The sequence below is a fragment of the Oncorhynchus keta genome, chromosome 24 (assembly GCF_023373465.1).
Source record: "Oncorhynchus keta strain PuntledgeMale-10-30-2019 chromosome 24, Oket_V2, whole genome shotgun sequence".
NCBI lineage: Eukaryota > Metazoa > Chordata > Actinopteri > Salmoniformes > Salmonidae > Oncorhynchus > Oncorhynchus keta.
The window spans coordinates 42,047,248-42,074,377 of record NC_068444.1 but is presented as its reverse complement, the minus strand read 5'-3'; the positions used below and the strand labels follow the sequence as shown (position 1 = coordinate 42,074,377).

General features: G+C 41.5%; 1 protein-coding gene across 2 annotated transcripts in view; it reads right to left on the bottom strand.

Moving 5' to 3' along the window:
- LOC118357571 (cadherin-related family member 1-like) overlaps positions 1–27,130 on the bottom strand; it is a 154,206-nt gene that overhangs the window by 8,744 nt on the left and 118,332 nt on the right. For both annotated transcript variants that reach the window (XM_052478354.1, XM_035734819.1), the window contains exons 14-15: positions 23,864–23,931; positions 7,014–7,242 (exon numbers count right to left, since the gene is read on the bottom strand). In XM_052478354.1, the coding sequence (XP_052334314.1) occupies positions 7,014–7,242; positions 23,864–23,931 (297 nt within the window). The remainder of the gene's footprint in view (positions 1–7,013; positions 7,243–23,863; positions 23,932–27,130) is intronic.

Here is a 27,130-nt window from a genome sequence, read left to right as displayed (position 1 = left end):
CCGTGATGTGAACATAAAACTTTCCACCTTCTCCACTGCTGTCCTGTTGATGTGGATGGGGGGTGCTCCCTCTGCTGATTCCTGAAGTCCACGATCATCTCCTTTGTTTTGTTGACGTTGAGTGAGAGTTTGTTTTCCTGACACCACACACTGAGTGCCCTCACCTCCCCCTTGTAGGCTATCTCATCTTTGTTGGTAATCAAGCCCACTACTCTTGTGTCGTCTGCAATCTTGATGATTGAGTTGGAGGCGTGCATGGCCACACAGTCATGGGTGAACAGGGAGTACAGGAGCGGGCTGAGCATGCATCCTTGTGGGTCCCCAGTGTTGAGGATCAGCAAAGTGGAGATATTTTTTCCTACCTTCACCACCTAGGGCAGCCCGTCAGAAAGTCCAGGACCCAATTTCACAGGGCGGGTTGAGACCCAGGGCCTCAAACTTATTGATTAGCTTGGAGGATACTATGGTGTTAAGCTGTACTCAATGGACACCATTCTTACATAGGTATTCCTCTTGTCCAGATGGGATAGGGCACTGTGATGACGATTGCATCGTCTGTGGACCTATTGGAGTGGAATGCAAATTGAAGTGGGGCTAGGGTGGCAGGTAAGGTGGAGGTGTAATGATCCTTGACTAGTCTCTCAAAGCACTCCATGATGACAGAAGTGAGTGCAATGGGGCAAAAGTAATTTTGTTCAGTTATCTTTGACTTCTTGGGTATTCCCACCTGAACTCCAATAATGAATTCAAAACATTTGGAGTAACTTCATACATTGTCCAACTGTTGCATTTATTACAATAGTTTTAAAAACCTTTTAACAATTGACATTGACCTCCCCCTCCCTTTTGTACACCGCTGCTACTCACTGTTTCACTGTTGCATATTCACTTCACCCCCACCTACATGTACAAATTACCTCAACTAACCTGTACCCCTGCACACTGACTTGGTACCGGTGCCCCCTGTATAACCTCATTATTGTTAATCTAATTGTGTAACTTTTTTATTGTGACTTTCATTTTAGTCTACTTGGTAAATATTTTCTTAACTCTTCTTGAACTGTTGGTTAGGGGCTTGTAAGTATGCATTTCCCGGTAAAGTCTACACTTGTTGTATTCGGCGCATGTGACAAATAAAGTTTAATTTGATATGTAGGGACAGCAACTGAGGGAGCGGTAGTAATTGTGAAGGATGCTATAGTAACAGCATGGATTTGGACTACAGAGCCAATGAGTGTTATCTTGAATATGCATTATGTTAGTGGTAGCAGGGGTTACCTTGTTAGCATGGCTGGGATATCACCATCAGAAGGTGTTGATGTTGAAACGTGTATAGAGTGCTGATTTACCTCAAGATGAGGTACAGTTGATTAATTAAGGCCACCGCACTATCGGGTGACCATGGAGGGAGAAGGAGATGATGGGGGGCGAAATGAGGATGATATGGCGTGGGAACACTTTTTGAAAACTGCTATCGGAGGAGGAAGTCTGGGTACAAGCATGAGGAGGAGTCATTTTTGTGGACCCCAGCAGAACAGTATCCCAAAGGTACACTGCCAGTTGATTTTCTACAGTGCCTTGCAAAAGTATTCATCCTCCTTGGCGTTTTTCCTATTTTGTCGCATTACAACCTGTAATTTAAATGGATTTGTATTTGTATTTCATGCAATGGACATACACAAAATAGTCCAAATTGGTGAAGTGAAATGAAAAAATGTAATTGCTTCAAAAAAATTCAAAAAAATAAAAACGGAAAAGTGGTGCGTGCAAATGTATTCACCCCTTTGCTATGAAGCCCTTAATAAATAAGATCTGGTGCAACCAATTACCTTCAGAAGTCACATAATTTGTTAAATAAAGTCCACCTGTGTGCAATCTGAGTGTCACATGATATGTTACAAGATCTCAGTATATACGTACAGTTGAAGTCAGAAGTTTACATACAGCTTAGCCAAATACATTTAAAAACAATTCCTGACATTTAATCCTAGTAAAAATTCCCTGTTTTAGGTCAGTTAGGAACTTTATTTAAAAAATGTGACATGCAAGAATAATAGTAGAGAGAATGATTTATTTCAGCTTTTATTTCTTTCATCACATTCCCAGTGGGTCGGAAGTTTACATACACTCAATTAGTATTCGGTAGCATTGCCTTTAAATTGTTTATAACTTGGTTGAAACGTTTTGGGAAGCCTTCCACAAACTTCCCACAAAAGGTCCATTTTTGGCCCATTCCTCCTGACTGAGCTGGTGTAACTGAGTCAGGTTTGTAGGCCTCCTTGCTCGCACACACTTTTTCAGTTCTGCCCACACATTTTCTATAGGATTTGAGGTCAGGGCTCTGAGATGTCCACTCCAATACCTTGACTTTGTTGTCCTTAAACCATTTTGCCACAACTTTTGAAGTATGCTTGGGGTCATTGTCCATTTGGAAGACTCATTTGCGTCCAAGCTTTAACATTTAACTGATGTCTTGCGATGTTGCTTCAATATATCCACATAAATTTCCTTCCACATGACGCCATCTATTTTGTGAAGTGCACCAGCCCCTCCTGCAGCAAAGCAGCCCCTCCTGCAGCTTCCCCACAACATGATGTTGCCAGCCCCGTGTTTCACGTTTGGGATGGTGTTCTTTGGCTTGCAAGCCTCCCCTTTTTTCCTTCAAACATAACGATGGTCAATATGGCCAAACAGTTATTTATTTGTTTCATCAGACCAGAAGAAGTTTCTCCAAAAAGATTGATCTTTGTCCCCATGTGCAGTTGCAAACCGTAGTCTGGCTTTTTTATAGCGGTTTTGGAGCAGTGACTTCTTCCTTGCGGAGTGGCCTTTCAGGTTATGTCAAAATAGGACTCGTTTTACTGTGGATATTGATCATTTTGCACCTGTTTCCTCCAGCATCTTCACAAGGTCCTTTGCTGGTCTACTGGGATTGATATGCACTTTTCGCACAAAAGTACGTTCATCTCTAGGAGACAGAATGCGTCTCCTTCCAGAGCGGTGTGATGGCTGCGTTGTCCCATGGTGTTTATACTTGCATAATATCGCTTTTACAGATGAACATGGTACCTTCAGTCATTTGGAAATTGCTTCCAAGGATGAACAACACTTGTGGAGGTCTACATTTCTTTCTGAGGATGATTTATTTTGATTTTCCCATGATGTCACGCAACGAGGCACTGAGTTTGAAGGTAGGCCTTGGAATACATCCACAGGTAGACTTCCAATTGACTCAAATAATGTCAATTAGCCTATCGGAAGCTTCTTAATTAACCTCTTAGGGATATGGAGACGCTAGCGTCTCGTGTGGCCAATAGCCTGGCGAAATGCATCGCGCCAAATTCAAATAATATGCTAAAAAACTCAAACTTTCGTTAAATCACACATGCAGGGTACTCAATTAAAGCTACACTCGCTGTGAATCCAGCCAACATGTCAGATTTTAAAAATGCTTTTCGGCGAAAGCATGAGAAAGCATGAGATTTCACAAAATGGCCTATAGTCCTACAACAAGTTAGGCTACCATTCGTCCCATCTCTAATTAATTTGACACACTTTACAGTAGTAAGTACATCAACTTATTCAAGTATTTTTCTCTATTTGATCCGATCCAAAAAGCAAATTTAATGGTTCACCTTTTCCATTGATGTTTGTAGGCTACTACATCTGACTACCCTAATGTCAAATTTCTTGAGTAAACAATATTTCATTTATAAACAAAAGTCATAATACATATATCATAACCATTGCTGAATAAATTCCTCACCTTTTCCGTCTATGATGAGTTCATATTCCCGAAGTAGCCATACAACAAATTACCCAGTCAAGTCACCCACGATACAAGTCAGTATTCGACATCCATCCATTTCTGACGACGTTGGGAGATTATGTGAAAAACGGCCACTAGGGGCAACAGTGAGCACTGTAGTCATCAAGTAGGTTTCGGTTTTGCTAGGGTGTTGTGGACAGGGATGATGGATGGGCATAAGCATTTGCCTCTGATTACAAAAGTTGCAATTTTGAATACAGCAATATACTTTATTGGAAAAGTTTGTTTTAAGGCCATCCCAAACCTTAACACTTACCTTAATCATTCAGAGTTAATGCCTAACGTTAACAAATTGGAGTTAATGCATGAACTTAACCCTAACCTTAACAATTCTCAGTTAACGCCTAATCTTAACCTTCAACACTTCAAAATTTGACATTTGAGAAACATGGATGATTGTCTAATTCTGATGTGAGACTGTGAGAGCTGGTAGAATTACAATGCGCATCTCTCGTTGTGCCTATTATATATTATAATGTCAAGTTTTTTGCATTCAAAAGGGAGCCCAGTTTATAACATGTAGTACAGTTTAACAGGTGAACAGGCAGTTGAAGTGTGTAGGCAACCACTTTAAGTAGGTCTACTGTTGTTTCAATTTTTTTCTGAGTAGACAATATTTCAGAATTCGCGGGCAGTGCAGCTTAGCCTATTTAGGGTCGGGAAAAAGTAAATACAAAACATTATGGAATTCAAACTATCTGTTTACAGGTCCACAACAATGTGCAATTGTTTTTGTATTTCAGACACGTTTAGATACAGCTAATGTCACTACAAAAGAAAACATTCTGACAAGCCCTTCAAAGAGATTTGATCACGTTCACCATGCATTGCTATGTCCTTAGATACTTAGATACTTAGATCTTCTGATGAATCTGACAATTAATCTTAATGGTTGTACAGTCGTCTCAAATAAAACTGTGAAGGACCTCGGCGTTACTCTGGACCCTGATCTCTCTTTTGAAGAACATATCAAGACCATTTCGAGGACAGCTTTTTTCCATCTACGTAACATTGCAAAAATCAGAAACTTTCTGTCCAAAAATGATGCAGAAAAATTAATCCATGCTTTTGTCACTTCTAGGTTAGACTACTGCAATGCTCTATTTTCCGGCTACCCGGATAAAGCACTAAATAAACTTCAGTTAGTGCTAAATACGGCTGCTAGAATCCTGACTAGAACCAAAAAAATTTGATCATATTACTCCAGTGCTAGCCTCTCTACACTGGCTTCCTGTCAAAGCAAGGGCTGATTTCAAGGTTTTACTGCTAACCTACAAAGCATTACATGGGCTTGCTCCTACCTACCTCTCTGATTTGGTCCTGCCGTACATACCTACACGTACGCTACGGTCACAAGACGCAGGCCTCCTAATTGTCCCTAGAATTTCTAAGCAAACAGCTGGAGGCAGGGCTTTCTCCTATAGAGCTCCATTTTTATGGAACGGTCTGCCTACCCATGTCAGAGACGCAAACTCGGTCTCAACCTTTAAGTCTTTACTGAAGACTCATCTCTTCAGTGGGTCATATGATTGAGTGTAGTCTGGCCCAGGAGTGGGAAGGTGAACGGAAAGGCTCTGGAGCAACGAACCGCCCTTGCTGTCTCTGCCTGGCCGGTTCCCCTCTTTCCACTGGGATTCTCTGCCTCTAACCCTGTTACGGGGCTGAGTCACTGGCTTGCTGGGGCTCTCTCGTGCCGTCCCTGGGGGTGCGTCACCTGGGTGGGTTGATTCACTGTTGTGGTCGGCCTGGCTGGGTTGCCCCCCTGGGTTGTACCGTGGCGGAGATCTTTGTGGGCTATACTCGGCCTTGTCTCAGGATGGTAAGTTGGTGGTTGAAGATATCCCTCTAGTGGTGTGGGGGATGTGCTTTGGCAAAGTGGGTGGGGTTATATCCTTCCTGTTTGGCCCTGTCCGGGGTGTCCTCGGATGGGGCCACAGTGTCTCCTGACCCCTCCTGTCTCAGCCTCCAGTATTTATGCTGCAGTAGTTTATGTGTCGGGGCTAGGGTCAGTTTGTTATATCTGGAGTACTTCTCCTGTCCTATTCGGTGTCCTGTGTGAATCTAAGTGTGCGTTCTCTAATTCTCTCCTTCTCTCTTTCTTTCTCTCTCTCGGAGGACCTGAGCCCTAGGACCATGTCCCAGGACTACCTGACATGAGGACTTGTCCCCAGTCCACCTGGCCATGCTCCTGCTCCAGTTTCAACTGACCTGAGCCCTAGGACCGTGCCCCAGGACTACCTGACATGAAGGCTCCTTGCTGTCCCCAGTCCACCTGACTGTGCTGCTGCTCCAGTTTCAACTGTTCTGCCTTATTAGATTCGACCATGCTGGTCATTTATGAACATTTGAACATCTTGGTCATGTTCTGTTATAATCTCTACCCGGCACAGCCAGAAGAGGACTGGCCACCCCACATAGCCCGGTTCCTCTCTAGGTTTCTTCCTAGGTTTTGGCCTTTCTAGGGAGTTTTTCCTAGCCACCGTGCTTTTACACCTGCATTGTTTGCTGTTTGGGGTTTTAGGCTGGGTTTCTGTACAGCACTTTGAGATATCAGCTGATGTACGAAGGGCTATATAAATAAATTTGATTTGATTTGATTTGATACTGTCTTGGCCTAATTCCAATGCTTCCACAGTATACAGCAAATAAGGAAGTTATTGTAACCATAAAAGGTGAATGATGGGAGTTTTTCAGGCGGAGTTGTAATGCTCATTCACACGTGCACAACTTCACGACAGATCTGACATATAATGGAAAACATGCGTTTATAAACCTCAATATGTTTTTCTGAAGTGGCGCATGCAGATATTTAGCGTTAAATTGATGCAATGGTTATGAATGAGGCCCCTGGGCCTGTCGCTACATGACTGATGCTTCTCCCTCCCTGTACCATCAATGCTCCCTTTTCTCAAGCTTTCTGAACTGCCTCAACACCTGATCAGCTGTGGAAGTCCATAGCCTAGACCTGCCAGAGCCCTACATTTGTTTTTGTTTTGCATTAGTGTCTTAGAGATTCTCGATGTAATGACAAGTGCTATGTAAAATAATGATATTATTATTGTCCACAGAAATGCATGAAAGCATGGCTTTGGACTTGTTCTTGTAATTGCTACAAACGAATCAACCTTTGGGGTATGGCAAAGATAAATCTTCTCAAAACTGGAAGTTAGAATGCAACACAAACCTCTATCTTCACCAGCGCTCCTATGATCATGGTCTTCTCCAGGAAGTTCTCATTAAACTCTGGCGGGTGATCGTTGAGGTCCAGCACGGTCACAAATACCTCGGCCAGGCTGTACTTGCCCTCTGCGTCCTCGGCTTTGACATAGAAATTATACTTAGACTTCACCTCCGCGTCCAGGCTGGCCCACGGCTGGGTGTAGATGATGCCCGATGCTGAATGAATCAGAAACCTGGGGAGGGGTAAGATATTGGGTGTTTTTTCATTTATAAAATAATTGACAACGGTCAGCCCAGTCAAAACTGTTCGCTGCTCTGGCCCCCCAATGGTGGAACAAACTCCCTCACGACGCCAGGACAGCGGAGTCAATCACCACCTTCCGGAGACACCTGAAACCCCACCTCTTCAAGGAATACCTAGGATAGGGTAAGTAATCCTTCTCACCCCCCTAAAAAGATTTAGATGCACTATTGTAAGTGGCTGTTCCACTGGATGTCATAAGGTGTATGCACCAATTTGTAAGTCGCTCTGGATAAGAGCGTCTGCTAAATGACTTAAATGTAAATGTAAATGTCTTCTGGGTCATTATTTAATTATGGTTGAGGAACCTGATATAAACCACATTGAAAAAACAAATCAATTTCAAACTTAAAAAGATGGGAGCGGATATAAAATATTATGAATGTTTACAGTACATTACAATTACAATGTAACAAAACAATTGTCAGCAACTCATTTTAAATTGAAACAGCTAAGATTTTTGTAACTAACTAACTGTATAAAGTAATCTGAAAATGTAAATCATGAAACGTGTAATAACTTGAAATAAACTGGGAGAAATCGGAAAATATATATAAATATATATATATATATATACACTACATGACCAAAATTATGTGAAAACCTGCTTGTCAAACATCTCATTCAGAAATCATGGGCATTAATGTGGGGTTGGCCCCCATTTTGCTGCTATAACAGCCTACACTCTTCTGGGAAGGCTTTCCACTAAGTGTTGAAACATTGCTGCAGGAACTTGCTTCCATCAATGCTGATGCTGGGCGAGTAGGCCTGGTTCGCAGTCTGCGTTCCATTTCATCCCAAAGATGTTCAATGGGGTTGAGGTCAGGGCTCTGTGCAAGTTCTTCCACACCGATCTCAATAAACCATTTCTGTATTGACCTCGCTTTCTGCATGGGGGCATTGTCATGCTGAAACAGGAAAGGGCTGTTGCTTTAAGATTTCCCTTCACTGGAACTAAGGGGCCTAGCCTGAACCATGAAAAGCAGCCCCAGACCATAATTCTTCCTTCACCAAACTTTATAGTTGACACTATGAATTGGGGCAGGTAGCGTGCTCCTGGCATCCGCCAAACACAGATTCGTCAATCGGACTGCCAGATGGTGAAGCGTGATTTATCACTCCAGAGAACTTGTTTCCACTCCTCCAGAGTCAAATGGCGGCGAGCTTTAACACTCCAGCCAAAACTTGGCATTGCGCATGGTGATCTTAAGCTTTTCTGCAGCTGCTCGGCCATAGAAACCCATTTCATGACGCTCATCGCGAACAGTTCTTGTGCTTCCAGATGCAGTTTTGAACTCAGTAATGAGTGTTGCAACCGAGGACAGATGATTTTTAGGGCGTTACGAGCTTGTGTGGCCTACCACTTTGCGGCTGAGCCGTTGTTGCCCCTAGACGTTTCCACTTCACAATAACCATCACTTACATGACAGAAATGTAACAGTTGTAGACCTTACAGTTTAATGCTTAATTACAAGCCTTTAACCAACAATGCAGTTTTAAGAAAAATAAGTGTTAAGTAGAAAATAGATAAGTAAAAAAAAAGAAGAAAAAAAAGGATCAAATAATTACAGAGAAACAGTAAAATTACAATAGCGAGGCTATGTACAGGGGGTACCAGTACAGAGTCAATGTGCAGGGGCACCAGTTAGTTGAGGTAATATGTACATGTCGGTAGAGTTAAAGTCACATGGATAATAAACAGAGAGTAGCAGCAGCATAAAAGGGTGGGAATGCAAATAGTCTGGGTTGCCATATGATTAGATGTTCAGGAGTCTCATGGCTTGGGGGTAGAAACTGTTAAGAAGTCTTTTGGACCTAGACTTGGCACCCCGAATCCACTAATTTGAAGGGGTGTCCACATACTATTGTATATACACTACCGTTCAAAAGTTTGGGGTCACTTAGACATGTCCTTGTTTTTGAAAGAAAAGCTATTTTTTTTGTCCACTAAAATAACATCAAATTGATCAGAAATACAGTGTAGACATCGTTAATGTTGTAAATGACTATTGTAGCTGGAAACGGCAGATTTTTTATGGAATATCTACATAGGCGTACAGAAGCCCATTATCAGCAACCGTCACTCCTGTGTTCCAATGGCACGTTGTGTTAGCTAATCCAAGTTGATCATTTTAAAGTTAATTGATCATTAGAAAACCCTTTTGCAATTATGTTAGCACAGCTGAAAACTGTTGTTCTGATTAAAGAAGCAATACAGCTGGTCTTCTTTAGACTAGTTGTGTATCTAATGCATCAGCATTTTGTGGGTTCGATTACAGGCTTCAAATTGCCAAAAACAAAGACCTTTCTTCTGAAACTCGTCAGTCTATTCTTGTTCTGAGAAATTAATGCGAGAAATTGCCATGAAACTGAAGATCTCGTACAGCGCTGTGTACTACTTCCTTCACAGAACAGCTCAAACTGTATCTAACCAGAATAGAAAGAGGAGTGGGAGGCCCCGGTGCACAACTGAGCAAGAGGACAAGTACATTAGAGTGTCTAGTTTGAGAAACAGACGCCTCACAAGTCCTCAACTGGCAGCTTCATTAAATAGTACCGGCAAACACCAGTCTCAACATCAACAGTAGAGGATGCCTGGATGTTCTTTAAAAGTCATTTCCTCACCATCTTAAATAAGCATGCCCCGTTCAAATAATGTAGAACGAAGAACAGATATAGCCCTTGGTTCACTCCAGACCTGACTGCCCTTGACCAGCACAAACACACCCTGTGGCGTATTGCACTAGCATCGAATAATCCCCACGATATGCAACTTTTCAGGGATGTCGGGAAGCAATACACATAGTCAGTTAGGAAAGCTAAGGCTAGCTTTTTCAAACAGAAATTTGCATCCTGTAGCTCTAACTCCAAAACGTTATGGGACACTGTAAAGTCCATGGAGAATAAGAGCACCTCCTCCCAGCTGCCTACTGCACTTAGGCTAGGAAACACAGTCACAACCGATAAATCCACGATAATCGAGAATTTCAATCAGCATTTCTCTATGGATGGCCATGCTTCCCTCCTGGCTACCCCATCCCCGGCCAACAGCTCTGCACCCCCCGCAGCTGCTTGCCCAAGCCTCCCCAGCTTCTCCTTCACCCAAATCCAGAGAGCAGATGTTCTGAAAAAAACTGCAAAACCTGGACCCATAGAAATCAGCTGGGCTAGACGATCTGGACCCTCTCTTTCTAAAATTATCCACCTCCATTGTTGTAACCCCTATTTCTAGTCTGTTCAACCTCTCTTTCATATCGTTCAAGATTCCCAAAGATTGGAAAGCTGCCAAGGTCATCCCCTTGTTCAAAGATGGTGGCACTCGAGCACCAAACTGTTACAGACCTATATCCATCCTGTCCTGTCTTTCTAAAGTCTTCGAAAGCCAAGTTAACCTGTTTGGGGTAGGGGGCAGCATTTTCACTTTTGGATAAATAGCGTGCCCAAACTGAACTGCCTCTTACTCTGTCCCAGATCCTAATATATGCATATTAGTATTAGTATTGGATAGGAAACACTCTGAAGTTTCTAAAACTGTTTGAATCATGTCTGTGAGTACAACAGAACTTATTTAGCAGGCGAAACCCCGAGGACAAACCATTCAGATAAAAAAAAATTGAAGTCACTGTCTTTTCAATATGTCTTCATGGGGAATCCAGAAATCTAATCGACTTTCCTGCAGTTCCTACCGCTTCCACTGGATGTCACCAGTTTTTAGAAATTGGTTGAGGTTTTTCCTTCGTGTAATGAAGAAGTACCATAGTTCAGAACGAACGTCATTTCATGTGTACCTTTTGATAGAGGCGCGTATCCAGAAAATTAGAGCCAGTTTTTTTTGCTCCTGTATTGAACACAGATCATCCCGTCATAAATTTGATCGATTATATACGTTTAGAAATACCTAAAGTTGTATTACAAAAGTAGTTTGAAATGTTTTGGCAAAGTTTACAGGTAACTTTTGAGATATTTTGTAGCGACATTGCGTAAGTTGGAAGCAGTGTTTTTGGATCAAAGGCTCCAAATAAATGGACATTTTTAATATATATTGACGGAATTAATCGAACAAAAGGACCATTTGTGATGTTTATGGGACATATAGGAGTGCCAACAAAAGAAGCTTGACAAAGGTAAGGCATGATTTATATATTATTTCTGTGTTTTGTGTCGCACCTGCAGAGTTGAAATATGGTACTCTCTCATTGTTTACTGTTGTGCTATCATCAGATAATAGCATCTTATGCTTTCGCCGAAAAGCCTTTTTGAAAGCTGACATGTTGGCTGGATTCACAACGAGGGTAGCTTTAATTTGCATGTGTAATTAAATGAAAGTTAGATTTTTATAGAAATGTATTTGAATTTGGCACCCTGCATTTTCCCTGGCTATTGGCCATGTGGGACGCAAGCGTCCCGCCTACCCCAGTCAGGTTAACAAACAGATAACTGACCATTTTGAATCTCACCACACCTTCTCCGCTGTGCAATCCAGTTTCCGAGCTGGTCATGGGTGCACCTCAGCCACACTCAAGGTCCTGAACGATATTATAACCGCCATCGATAAAAGACAATTCTGTGCAGCCGTCTTCTTTGACCTGGCCAAGGCTTTTGACACTGTCAATCACCATATTCTTATTGGCAGACTAAACAGCCTTGGTTTCTCAAATGACTGCCTTGCCTGGTTCACCAACTACTTGTCAGTTAGAGTTCAGTGTGTCAAATCGGATGGCCTGTTGTCCCGGCCTCTGGCAGTTTCTATGGGGGTACCAGAGAGTTCAATTCTCGGGCTGACTCTTTTCTCTGTAAATATCAATAATATCACTCTTGCTGCGGGTGATTCCTTGATCTACATCTATGCAGGCGACACCATTCTGTATACATCTGGCCCTTCTTTGGACACTGTGTTAACAAACCTCCAAACGAGCTTCAATGACATACAACACTCCTTCCGTGGCCTCCAACTGCTCTTAAACCCTAGTAAAACTAAATGCCTGCTCTTCAACCGATCACTACCCGACACCCACCCGCCCTACAAGCATCACAACTCTGGACTGTTCTAACCTAGAATATGTGGACAACTACTAATACCTAGGTGTCTGGCTAGACTATAAACTCTCCTTCCAGACTCATATTAAGCATCTCCAATCCAAAATGACATCTTTAGTCGGATTTCTATTTCGCAACAAAGCCTCCTTCACTCACGCTGACAAACATACCCTCGTAAAACGAATTATCCTACCGATCCTCGACTTTGGCGATGTCATTTACAAAATAGCCTCCAACACTCTACTCAGCAAACTGGATGCAGTCTATCACAGTGCCATCCATTTTGTCACCCAATATACCACCCACCACTGCGACCTGTATGCTCTCGCCTGCTGGCCCTCGCTACTCATTCGTTGCCAGACCCACTGGCTCCAGGTCATCTATAATTATTTGCTAGGTAAAGATCCACCTTATCTCAGCTCACTGGTCACCATAACAACACCCACCCGTAGTACACTCTCCAGCAGGTATATCTCACTGGTCATCCCCAAAGCCAACACCTCCTTTGGCCATCTTCCTTCCAATTCTCTGCAGCCAATGACTGGAACGAATTGTAAAAATCGTGGAAGTTGGAGACTTATATTTCCCTCACTAACCTTAAGCATCAGCTGTCTGAGCAGCTTACCGATCGCTGCAGCTGTACCTCATCCCCATATTGTTTTATTGACATATTTTGCTCTTTTGCACACCATTATATCTACTTTCTCATAATCATCTACACATCTATCAGGCCAGTGTTAATTTTCTAAATTGTAACTACTTTGCTACTATTGGCCGATATATTGCCTTACCTCCTTACTCCATTTGCACACACTGCATATAGATTTTCCTATTGTGTCATTGACTGTACTTTTGTTTATCCCATGTATAACTCTGTGTTGTTTTTTTGTCGCACTGCTTTGCTTTATCTTGGCCAGGTCGCAGTTGTAAATGAAAACTTGATCTCAACTGGCCTACCTGGTTAAATAAAGGTGAAAAAAAACAATAAAAAAAACAAGCCTCATACCTTTTAAAGGGTTTATGAATTGTGTTATGATAAACTGTCTCCTCTTAGGAGACCTCTGTGTGTGTTAACATACTTAAACAAAGAGTCTGTGTTTCCTTTCTACTACTATATATAAGTTTGACAATTATATAGACCTGATCATCTGTTGAAGAAATTGACCAACTCTTTGGCGAGCTTGCGCCAGGAGCGAGTGACCACTTTGCTAGACTGACCATTGATCCACGTGGAAGCGCTACACAATTATAAGGTAAGCAGACACCTGTTATATCTCAAATCTGTAATTTGCTATAGCACGTTGTGGTTATTGAGTCATTCTGCCAAGTAATTGGCGCCTTGCTGTTAAATTTATATGAACCTAACATTCTCTGTATTGAAAGTGTGAAATTATTGTTAAACAACCCGTGGGAGGAAGCACAGACCGCCTAGGTGGAAATAGGTTATAAATTCCTGGGTTAAATGTTTATAATCATGAGACTTGGTGATAGGACTTAGGGCATACATTCCAAGTATAAAACGCAGATTCTTGATGTGTATGAGTATTTATGAGAGTTGGTGATAGGATTTATGGCATACATTCCAAGTATAAAATGCAGATTATTGATTTCTGTGTGTAACTCAGAGAGTATGTATAAGACTTGGTGGTAAGGACTTGGGGCATAAATTCCAAGTATGAAACACAGATTGTTGTGATAGAGTTAAGGGTTTGAATATTTTTCTGGTACGGTATTCTGTAATTGTTCTATCATGTATTTTGTGTGGTATGACTAGATGGTGGGATGTTAAATCAGGAGTTAGTTATAAACAATATACAGCAGACTTTTGGATCAGACGCTCGAAGGGTTGCCTGTGGGGGGATAAACCTTAAAGCATACACCATTGCTGTATTAGGGAATACACCTGCCCGTGTGTTACTGACCCACGCTATTTTAAATATAAATAGTGTTGAAGTAATAGTTTCTCCCTTGGAAGGAGATTATCACAGAGATACCAGGATTGTTGTGGAGGTTACACCAACGTTTATACCAGTTAAAAATCATCTTGACACCTTTACTATTTTGTGGTTGCTCCATAGAGGACAATTATATTACATACATTACATGGTATTCAGTTATAATTTACTTATCACCCTGCTTTAAATAAACTGATGTGAGTTAAGGGATAGACTATACACATATAGGGTTATTTTTCATTCATCTATCTGTATTCGCATTGCACATTTAAAACGTTTTGAGACGGGAGTTCTGACTTGCCTGATGGACCAGTTGCTATGAAACCCGCCACCCCTCTACAGTTCTTGGTAGGAAAATACCCCACTATGGAAAAGGACTTAAACCTCTTCGGGTTAGGGGCGGTATTTTCACGTCCAGATGAAAAGCGTACCCAAAGTAAACTGCCTGCTACTCAGGCCCAGAAGCTAGGATATGCATTCTGAATCAAACGCGTTAAATAAATGGACATTTTGGAGATATAACGATGGAATTTATCAAACAAAAGGACCATTTATGATGTTTATGGGACAAATTGGAGTGCCAACAGAAGAAGATCTTCAAAGGTAAGGCATGAATTATCGTTATTTCTGACTTTTGTGTCGCGTCTGGCGGGTTGAAATGTGATTGTCATGTGTTTGTTTGATGGGGTAATGTCCTCAGATAATAGCATGGTTTGCTTTCGCCGTAAAGCCTTTTTAAAAAACAGGTGGATCCACACCTTTGAGACTGTTATAGCCTCACACCATCAGCTGTGCCTGGGTGACCTCAGAGCTCTCATGGCTAAGTCCTAACCCCTGGACATTATGACACCGTTTGGAATCAACTACAACTTACTCAAGGCAAACACGAACTGCCGTTTACCCATTTCAGACAAGCACTCTACCAGCATTTGAGGGAAATGTTTCCCATCACTAGGAACTTATTTTCACTGAAGATGGTGATAACCTCGACTAGATGGATAAACTTAAGACAGAGTGGCAAAGAGAAACCACTGAGAGGTTTGACTCCTCTGATACCACTGAAAACCTTTTCTATGACAAACTCTGCAGGAATATACCTGAGTGGGTCAGGGATAACAGATGAATGTTGTGGGATGGGACAGATTTGAAGGCCCTACTAAGGAGGACCACATTAGACATCACTGCAGAGCCTGGAAAAAATGAAGACTGAAGAAAAAGCAAGGAAGACTGATCTTGACTCACAACTCAAGAAATCCCAACTGGACAAAGGAAAAACCAACAATCTAATGGTGGCTGTAACCCCAGCTGCCCTGCAGCAGCAGCCTGCTCCACAGTTTACCCAAGCACCTGCTACCTCAACCATATGGGAACCCACAACCATACCTACCCACACAGAGACAGCCGCTGGTGTGCTGGTACTGCAGTGTGGCAGGCCATATGAGAAACATGTGCCCTCATCAATGGCTGCAGGTCTTGCTAGGTATGAATTCCTTCTGACACAGCCTCACCTTACGATTCAACGATGCTCTGTTGCTAACCCAGCACAACTGCACATGTCTCTGGAGGATGGAGAAACACAACTGTCTTGATCTGGTCCAACGTGATTCTAAGGCCAGGCCTGACCTTTAGGATAAACTTCTTGAGCTCTCTGATGTTAATCTCTTTGTTGATGGCTCTGCCTTTATTGATAGGGAGACTGGTAGGAAACATGCAGGGTTTGGTATAGTCTCACTGAATAGGTCATTGTTGATTGAACGTCCCTTGCCTGAACATTGCTCAACACAACAAGCTGAGCTCCAAGCCCTTACTGAAGCATGTATATTAGGTAGTGGTTAACATTTATTCTGACTCTGTATACACCATTGGTGTTTGCCTATCTTGGGTAGGGGTTTGGAAAGGCAGGGATTTTGTTAATGCATCCGGTACTCCAATTAAAAACCGCTTACAGATTGAAGCCATGCTGGAGGCCATGTTGCTTCCCGCTGAATTGGCTATTTTCAAGGTCAACAATGATAGCATGAGTTTAGGTAATGCTGCTGCTGATGCTAAGAATGCTTCTTCTCGCTGCCGTACTCATGCAGTTATGCTTACTTCCCTGTATACGTCTGAAATCACTAATCTGGACCAACACCAGGCTGCTGATGCACTTAATTACCCCTTATGGGAATCTAGGGGCTGCTCCAGAGGCCCTGATGGCCTGTGGAGGCAATCACTCTCTGGAAATCCTGTTCTGCCCTTACCTCTCGTTTCCTCTGTGTGTCGCCTGGCCCACGGGGTGGGTCACGCACCAAGGGGGGAGATGGTAAGACTAATATCTGACACCTGGTTTTGTCCAAATCTGATTGAAATTTGCAAAACACACATGTATAAATGTACTACATGCATGCAATACAACATTGGTAAGGGTACCCCCCTGAAACCAGGGAAATTTCCAGTGCTGGCCGGCCCGTTCACCCATTTAGCTATGGATTTCATAGACATGGCTGAACGAAAAGAAAGAAAGAGATACTGCTGGGTAATAATTGACCATTTTACCAGGTGGGTCGAAACATTTTTAACCGTGAACTGTGATGATAAAACGGTAGCAAAACTCCTGGTAAGAGAAATCATCCCTAGATTTGGTGAACATGAAGTTCTCTCTGCAGACAATGGCACCCATTTCACAGGAGATGTGGTTCACAGGTGGCTGCCCAATTGGGGATAGATCAGAAGTTTGTTTGTATCTACCACCCACAAAGTAACGGTATTACTGAAAGAGCTAACCAATCCATAAATGGGGGATTGCCAAAGCATGCCACTCCACAGGGAAGTCATGGGTACTGAGTGTCCCCCTTTAGTTCTGATGAAAATGCACAATACTATAAACAAGGCTTAGCCCACATGAGGTCTTAACTGGCCGTCCAATGAACGTTCCTTTACACAGAACAATTACTCAAACTGACTGACCTGACTGCACTGGATGATGATTTGAGAAAATATATGAAGGAACCAACCCATGCTGCTAGGTCTTTGTATTCCCAATACAGGACCGGCCCAGGATGTTCCAGAACAGTGGGACCCAGACTGTTGGCGTTGGAGAATGAATCAAGCTGAAAGTCCACAAAAGGAAGTGGAATGATCCAAGATGGATGGGTCCCTACCAGGTCATCGCAGCAACACCAAAAGCAGTGAAGGTCCAAGAGCGCCAGGGGTGCCACCACCTATCACACTGCCAAAAGACTTCCGAACCATCGTAACAGATAAGAGTTCACAACCAGACCCTATTTCTATACTCAATCTCCTGAGGATTGCTTGCAGTCTAATGCACATTTTATGGATGAATTATTATAATCATTACGCTTGGGTCACATTTTGTTGAGGCCTTGGGGCCTCAAAGGTGGAAAAAGGTTCACCCTTTTGCTATGAAGCCTCTACGTAATATCTGGTGCACCTTCAGAAGTCACATAATTAGTTTAATAAAGTCCACCTGTGTGCAATCTAAGTGTCACACGATCTGTCACATGATCTCAGGATATATACACACACCTGATCTGAAAGGTCCCAGAGTCTGCAACACCACTAAGCAAGGGGCACCACCAAGCAAGCAGCACCATGAAGACCAATGAGCTCTTCAAACAGGTCAGGGACAAAGTTGTGGAGAAGTACAGATCTGGGTTGGGTTATGAAAAAATATCAGAAACTTTGAGCATCCCACGGAGCACCATTAAATCCATTATTAAAAATTGAAAGAATATTGCACCACAACAAACCTGCCAAGAGAGGGCCGCCAACCAATGCACGGAGGGCATTGCAAGGAGGGCATTAATCAGAGAGCCAACAAAGAGACCAAAGATTACCCTGAATGAGCTGCAAAGCTCCACAGCGGAGATTGGAGTATCTGTCCATAGGACCACTTTAAGCCATACACTTCACAGAGTGCCTGGAAAAAAGCCATTGCTTAACTTCTTGGTGACAGGGGGCAGTATTTTCACGTCCGGATGAAATGCATGCCCAAATTCAACTGCCTGGTACTCATCCCCAGAAGATAAGATATGCATATCATTAGTAGATTTGGATAGAAAACACTCTGACGTTTCTAAAACTGTTTGAATCATGTCTGTGAGTTTAACTTATTTGCATTTTTGTCTAAAAAAACGTACCCATTTGAAACTGCCTATTTCTTATGCCCAGAAACTAGAATATGCATATAATTGTCAGATTGGGATAGAAAACACTCTAAAGTTTCCAAAACTGTCAAGATATTGTCTGTGAGTATAACAGAACTGATATTGCAGGCAAAAATCAGAGGAAAATTCAACAAGGAAGTGCTGTTTTTCCTGAAAGCTCTGTTCCATTGGATGCCTTGCCTCCATTTAAAGGGATATCAACTATATTCATTTTCCTATGGCTTCCTCAAGCTGTGACCAGTCTTTAGACATAGTTTCAGGCTTTTATTTTGAATGAATGAAAAATGAGCGAGAAAGAACCCATTGCGTCAGTTGATGGCTGGGTGCCAGCAGAGTTTTTATGTGCAACAGACATTTTCTCTCTCTCTCCTATGGAAGAAGCTACATTCCGGTTGACATATTATCGATTATATATTGTAAAAACAACCTGAGGATTGATTATAAAAAACATTTGACATCTTTCTACGCACTTTGCGGATACTATATGGAATTTTCGTCTGAGATGTCATGATGGGATGGGTGCGTCAAGAAGATAACAGAACGTATTTAGCAGGCGAAACCCAGAGGAAAAAACATTCCAATTTTTTGGGGGGGTTACTCTCCTTTCAATGGACTTTCATTAAATATCCAGATTTCTAAGGGACCTTCTTGCAGTTCCTATCGCTTCCACTGGATGTCAACAGTCTTTAGAAATTGGTTGAGGTTATTCCTTTGTGTAATGAAGAAGTTCGGCGAATTAACCGTTTACCTTTGATGATCTTCGGATGTTTTCACTGACGAGACTCCCAGTTAGACAGCAAATGTTCCTTTTATTCCATAAAGATTATTTTTATACCCAAAATTCCTCCGTTTGCATGTCACGATATGTTCAGAAATCAGCCAGAAATAGCGGTCACAACAATGCTTAAAAAAAATCTAATTATATCCATAATATCGACAGAAACATGGCAAGGCGTGAAACTACGTAACAATGCTGTAGACACCTTAGGGAATACGTAGAAAAAGGAATCTGGTTGATATCCCTTTCAGTGGCCAATAGGGGTACATAGGAACACAACGGCTTCCTGATTGGATTTTTCTCAGGCTTTCGTCTGCAATATCAGTTCTGTTATCCACTTGGTGCTAGGGGGCAGTATTTTCATTTTTGGAAAAAAACGTTCCCGTTTCAAACGGGATATTTTGTCAGGAAAAGATGCTAGAATATGCATATATTTGACAGCTTTCGATGGAAAACACTCTAACGTTTCCAAAACTGTAAAAATATTGTCTGTCCAAAAGTGCCCCAGGTTTTGAAAGCGCTGCGTTCCAATGACTCCCTATTTGGCTGTGAATGTACTATCAACGCGCTTACACGTTCTACGTATTCCCCAAGGTGTCTACAGCATTGTGACGTAGTTTTACGCATTTATGTTGAAGAATAGCCGTAGGCAGCCACATTGCGTAAGTGGTCACATGGTGGCTCCGAGAGAGATTCTCGCGTAATGTACAGAGGTAGCCATATATTATGGAATGTACAGAGGTAGCCGATATTATGGAGCTAATTTGCATTGTGGTGACCGCAATTTACGGGCGATTTCTCAGCCAAACGTGAAGAACAAACGGAGCTGTTTCGCCTACAAAAATAATATTTCGGGAAAAAATTAACTTTGGCTGTCTACCTGGGAGTCTCGTGAGTGAAAACATCCGAAGTTCATCAAAGGTAAACAATTTAATTTGATTGCTTTTCTGATTTCCGTGACAAGGTTGCCTGCTGCTAGCAAGGCATAATGCTACGCTAGGCTATGATAAACTTAATAATAATAATAATAATATATGCCATTTAGCTGAAGCTTTTATCCAAAGCGACTTACAGTCATGTGTGCATACATTCTACGTATGGGTGGTCCTGGGAATCGAACCCACTACCCTGGCGTTACAAGCGCCATGCTCTACCAACTGAGCCACAGAAGGACCACAACGCTAGACAAATGCTTGTCTAGCGTTGGCTGTAAAGCATATTTTGAAAGTCTGAGATGACAGGGTGATTAACAAAAGGCTAAGCTGTGTTCCAATATATTTCACTTGTGATTTTCATGAATAGGAATATTTTCTAGGAAGATTCATGTCCGTTGCGTTATGCTAATTAGTGTCAGATGATGATAACGGTCCCGTTCACGGGCTGGGCGTCACTACAGGTTAAACAGAAGGCGCTGTGAATTTTGGGCCTGCTCTGAAATATGTGATAGTTGGCTTCTAAACTAGTTGGAAAAAGTGGGTGCGGTTTCAGTTTGTATCAGTTTGGTGCAAGAATGATATCTAATTGACTGATGGATGGTGACTTGCTGGCTGACTTTGTCCATTTGCAAGATTTTTAAACAGTGATAGACCATCACTAAATTGACATTCTGAAATCAACATCAACGTGCGATGGAGAGGAACCAGAATCAAATTCCGGCCATCTCGAGTTCATCGGGCTTGTCAAGTTTGTGTTTCTGCAGTATTTTTGAGCATGTCAGATTTGTGATAGTAAATGCCCATTGAAACATATTGCAAATGGACAGTACTTTTGCAATAAGATTCAACAGTGAAAAAACATTACCAGATGGACATGATGAAATCAACACAACAAGCAATGGAGAGGAACCACTATCACTGCCCGGCCATGCCGAGTTCACCGGGCCAGTCATTTTAGCATTTCTGCAGTATTTTTGAGCATGTCAGATTCGTGATAGTAAATGCCCATTGAAACATGTTGCAAATGGACAGCCGTGTGCCTTTTGATTGGAATGGGTTACCAGGAGCACATTTTTAAAATGTATATTTTTTTTATGCCTTTAGGGGGGTACAAGGGGTCTACTGTTGGGTAGGGAGCACCCTCCACCCGTGCCCCTATTTGCCAATAGTCATTTTGGACGTTATATATAATTTGGGCAGTATAAATGCCATTTGGTCATGGTTCACTGACTTTTGGATTTGGAAACTGACTTCCTATGATCGTACATGACAAATGGACATAACATCCTGATTTGGCACTTTCAATACTTTCATGTTGCATTTGGACATTTCTTATGGCATTTGGCAATGGTTCACTGACTTTTGACTTCGACATTTAACTTCCTTTGAAATCATATTGCAAATTGACAAAACATATGCCTTATGGACAATTAAAAAATATATGTATGACTAAAGTATGTTCATACAGTTCTTAATTGAGAGAAAAGAAATCGAAAGAATTTCGAAGAACGGTCCAGAAAGCACTTTTTTTAACCTCTTAGGCCGACCCACACCGCATGCGGTCGCGTAATCATAGCCTCAAGCTCATTACCATAACGCAACGTTAGCGATTTCTAAAAATCGCAAATGAAATGAAATAAATATGCCTGCTCTCAAGCTTATCCTTTTCTTAACAATCCTGTCGTCTCAGATTTTCAAAATATGCTTTAGAACCAGAGAAAATCAATAATTTGTGTAAGAGTGGTGATAGCTAGCTTAGCATTTAGCGTTAGCATTTAGCACGCAACATATTCACAAAAACCAGCAAAGGGATCAAATAAAATAATTTACCTTTGAAGAACTTCAGATGTTTCAATGAGGAGACTCTCAGTTACATAGCAGATGTCCAGTTTTTCCTGAAAGATTCTTGTGTAGGACACATCGTTCCGTTTTGTTACTATGCATTTGGCTACCGAAACTAACCGAAAATTCAGTCACCTACACGTCAAACTTTTTTCCGAATTAACTCCATAATATCGACTGAAACATGGAAAACGTTTGAATCAATCCTCAAGGTGTTTTGTCATATATCTCTTCATTGAAATGGCAGTCCTAGAAGCCTGCATTGTTCTCAGATTCGGATGGAAAAATACTGGTAGGTGACTTTTGTGCACCAATTTCCAGACAGACACCGTGCGGGACCCCTGGTAAATGTAGTCTCTTATGGTCAATCTTCCAATGATATGCCTACAAATACGTCACAATGCTGCAGACACCTTGGGGAAACGATAGAAAGTGTCCGTTCATTCCTGTTGCATTCACAGCCATATAAGGCGATCATGGAAAACGTGCCGTCAGAAATCCTGTTGATTTCCTGGTCGCTCAAACATCTTGGTTTTGCCTGTAGATGTTGTTCTATGGCACTCACAGTGAAAATCTTTGCAGTTCTGGAAACGTCAGTGTCTTCTTTCCAAAACTATAAATTCCAAGCATAGTCGAGCAAAATATTGCGCTAAAAACGGGCACGTCTTTTTATCCAAAAATGAAATACTGCCCCTATAGGACTAACAGGTTAAGGGTGATAAGGGGGAAAAAAAATGCAAATGTAAAAAATGTGACCTTTGGGTCTTGACTTGATGTGCATTTGCAATCTGAACATTTACCGTGGATTGTACTCGCCTTGCTTTGTGACACTTGGCATTTTCCATATGGCGTTTGCAATAGGTTTTTAATTAAACAACGTCAATTTGAGTGGTATTGTACATTGTGTATATGTTTTGTACGGTGCCAATGAGTCCCTATTCATTTTTGTCCATTTCAGGGGGGTATTCCCTTACATCCTACAGCACATTGTCTTGGAGCCTAGCTGGGTACCAACATCCTACAGCACATTGTCTTGACGGGCACGGTTTGGAATGTGGTGTGAAAAAGTGTAAAAAGTGTGAAGAAAAAAAAGGTGTGGAAAAATGTATTTGAAATATGTATTTCAATTACTTTTGATTATTTTGCCATTTGTTTTACACTGGACTCTGTTTGAAATCTAATAAAAGAGAGCAGAATGAAAATACAAGCACATCCTCAGACAGGCTAGTAAGCTTATGTGAATGCACAATAAAGGAGGTATGTTCAACTATAAAAAGAGAATAATGGAAATGTAATGCCACTGCAATTATCCACAGCTTACAGTGAGATATCTACTTTAGCCCACTTTAGTGCTCACTCATAGAGAGCATCTTTGCCAGCACCTTATTGTTTAACATACTGGTTGAATTTGAGTTGGCCTCAAAGTGAACCATTACTTTTAGTTCAGGTTCATTTGAGCTACCTTACATACATTATTTGTTTCATCATCATTGGTTCAGCATAACCACAAGTCTTAATTTATTTGTATTTATTTATCTATTTATTAACACTCTTTTGGCAAAATCTTAGATGTTCCTATAATAAAATAACCCTCTACTTTGTTGTCATTTTCATACCAGACAAGGGCTATTTTGTGTGGTGAGCCTGGGCGTATTCTTCTCCGTATTGATAAATAGTTTACATCGCCCACTAACAATGTCATGTAAGGGGTTTATTCTGGTCAGCCTGATCCTCAACAACTAGTATATCTACTGAATCCCTGGCTCTTTATTGACAATCACTCCACGGATATATATATATATATATAATATATAATATATGAGAGAGATAGACTACTCACAAGTCAGCCCCTGAGCCGTAGATTGAGTACTTGACTTCTCCCCAAAAGCCTGAATCTGGATCTGTTGCCTATGTGTGTGAGAGAGAGACAGAGAGAGAGACAAAGAACACAAAACAAGACATCTATTTGATTAGACACCAACGTTTCTTGACAGATTAAAACAATTAGCATTGAATTAAATTAAATATTCCCTCTGAGTTTCTACAATGATTTCTTTCAATTCCATATCCTGAAAGGAATGAGTAGAAACAGTATTGACTCCTAAATCCACAAATCAAGGTAGACAATAACATGAGGTCACCTACACTGTGAAGCAAGGGTATTATAGTTTTGGAATTTTATATTTGTTTTTTATTTCTATTTGTTTTTAGATTTCTATTTAGTTTCAGTTTGTTTTCAGAGGTGATTTAGTTGTTTTTATTTAGTTTAGTGTTCAGTGTTAGGGACAGAAAGTAGCCTCTGCATGGGAAGCTAGGAGCCATTTACAATGTGTTGTAGGCCTATACTTTTTTGGGCATGCCTAACTGTATGCGTGCCAAATAGCCTACATGCCAATCGGCAAATGTTCCAGAAAAAGGTAAGTTGATCCATGGAGGCAAAAAGGACATGGTCGGAGTTTAATTCAATAAAAGAAAAGCTGTGAGTTGAAATTAAAGAGAAGGAGGGCCAGGTTTGGGAAAGATTTGGTGAAGTGGTAAAAGAGGATGATAGCAGTGCTGGCTGTGTTATGTCTGATGATTGTGAGGTGCCAAACAAATTTGTCAGTCACAAGATTGGGACTTCAGGCACGTCAAGGGAACTGTAGCCTACTGTTCAGATGGGATAAATGGACACTGACATCTGAACATGGACTGTAGATCTATAAACTTTCACATAGCTTTCATATTCTCCTGCAGAATTAAGCATTTTTTGAAGTAAAAATATACACTGTTGTATACATTGTGTATGATTTCCTTCTTTCAGTATCTTCAGACAATGTGAATGCGCAATTAGTTACCATCTGTAGAGGTTCTATCTTTATCAGTGTAATAAAAGCTGATAGTATTTCAACCGCATAAAATATACATCCAAGCCAAACTGAAATCCTATCAGAAACATGTTGGTTGTTTTCACAGCTATCTATTTCCTGACAACAGGTCAAACTGATGTCATTTGGAAATTTTGCATATAAAATCTTTTTGTTGTTGTTTTTTTTTACATTTTCTCACCGGTCTAAACATCTTTGCTCCGCAAAAGAATCAGAGATGACAGAGAACTTTACTGATGCCAACTAGATTGAAGCATTCATTCTATACATTTATTACATTATTGTTGAGTAATGGTTTCTTTAGTCTTCTAGGGAAACATATGACAGAAGAGAAGCTGCATGTATCAAGTTGACCCAAAAATTGTTTACCAAAATTATAAGCAGAAACACATCTAAATAAGGCCCAAGAAAGGCTGCAGCCTACAGAGCATGTTCTATATCAAGGGTTAGGGTCATGTGCGGGTCTCAGATTTTCCCTTTATCACATATAGTCGGGTGGTTGCGGATGGGTTATTAGCAATTGGGTGACCTGCGCACCACTGAGTGTCAGCGATTGGGTGCAGAGTTATAGCTGAGTCAGGCGCAAGACACAGATATTGAGTAACATAACGGAGTTCACTCGCAATATCAAGCAAAATTCCAAATAGGAACATACAAAAACACTAGCACATAACACCACTAACGACATAAACAATCGCGGACAGAACAGGAATGTATGCCAGAGGGTAAATAAGGAACGTGATATGTAATAGAAACCAGGTGTGTGTGTAATACGGACAAAACAAAACGAAACTGAAACATGGATCGATGGTGACTAAAAAGCATTTTCAGGCTCCACAGAGGTGCGTGTTCAGCCCCCTCCTGTGTTCCCTGTTCACCCATGATTGTGTGGCTACGTACGTCCTCAACTCAAGTTTGCTTACGACACTACAGTGGTAGGCCTGATTCCCAACAACGATGAGACAAGCTACAGAGAGTTGAGAGCCCTGGCGGAGTGGTGCTAAGAAAATAAGCTCTCACCCACCGTCTGGAGCAGGTTTTCATCAAGGATCTCTGTACTTTGCTCTGTTCATCTTCTCCTCGATCCTGACTAGTCTCCCAGTCCCTGCCACTGAAAAACATCCCCAAAGCATAATGCTGCCACTCCCAAGCTTCACCATAGGGATGGTGCCAGGTTTCCTCCAGATGTGACACTTTGCATTCAGACCCAAGAGTTTAATCTTGGTTACATCAGACCAGAGAATCTTGTTTCTCATGATCTGAGAGTCTTAGGTGGCTTTTGGCAAACTCCAAGCGCGTTGTCATGTGCCTTTTACTGAGGAGTGGCTTGAATCTGGCCACTCTACCACAAAGGCCTGATTGGTGGAGTGCTGCGGAGTTGGTTGTCCTTCTGGAAGGTTCTTCCATCTCCACAGAGGAACTCTGGAGCCCTGTCAGAGTGATCATTGGGTTCTTGGTAACCTCCCTGACCAAGGCCCTTCTTCCCGATTGCTCAGTTTGCCTGGCGGACACTAAGAAGAGTCTTGGTGGTTCCAAACTTCTTCCATTTAAGAATGATGGAAGCCATTGTGTTCTTGCTGCAGATATCTTTTGGTACCCTTCCCCAGATCTGTGCCTCAACTAAATGGTGTCTCGGCGCTCTATGGACAATTCCTTTGACCTATGGCTTGGTTTTTGCTCTGACATGCACTGTCAACTGTGCAACCTTATATAGACAGGTGTGTGCCTTTCCAAATCATGTCCAATCAATTGAATTTACCACAGGTGGTCTCCAAGTTGTAGAAACATCAAGGATGATCAATGGAAATAGGATGCCTCTGAGTTCAATATAGGGTCATAGCAAAGGGTCTGAATACTTATGTAAATAAGGTATCTGTTTTTACGTTTTATACATTTGAAAACATTTCTATAATCATGTTTTCGCTTTGTCATTAGGGGGTATTGTGTGTATATTGCTGAGGATTTGTATTTATTTAATCAATTTAAGATTAAGGCTGTCAATTAACAAAATGTGGAAAAAGTCAAGGGGTCAGAATACATTCCGAAGGCACTGTGTGTATTTATTTATATTACAGACTCTGACAGTGCTCGTTCTGATATTTCTTAGTTTCTTTATAAAAATGTTGGGATTATGATTATTATTGATTATTACTGCACTGTTGGAAAACACCTGCAAATCTGTGTACGAGACCAATAAACTTGGAATTGATTGGATCTGAGCCAGCCAGCTTGTGTGTTTG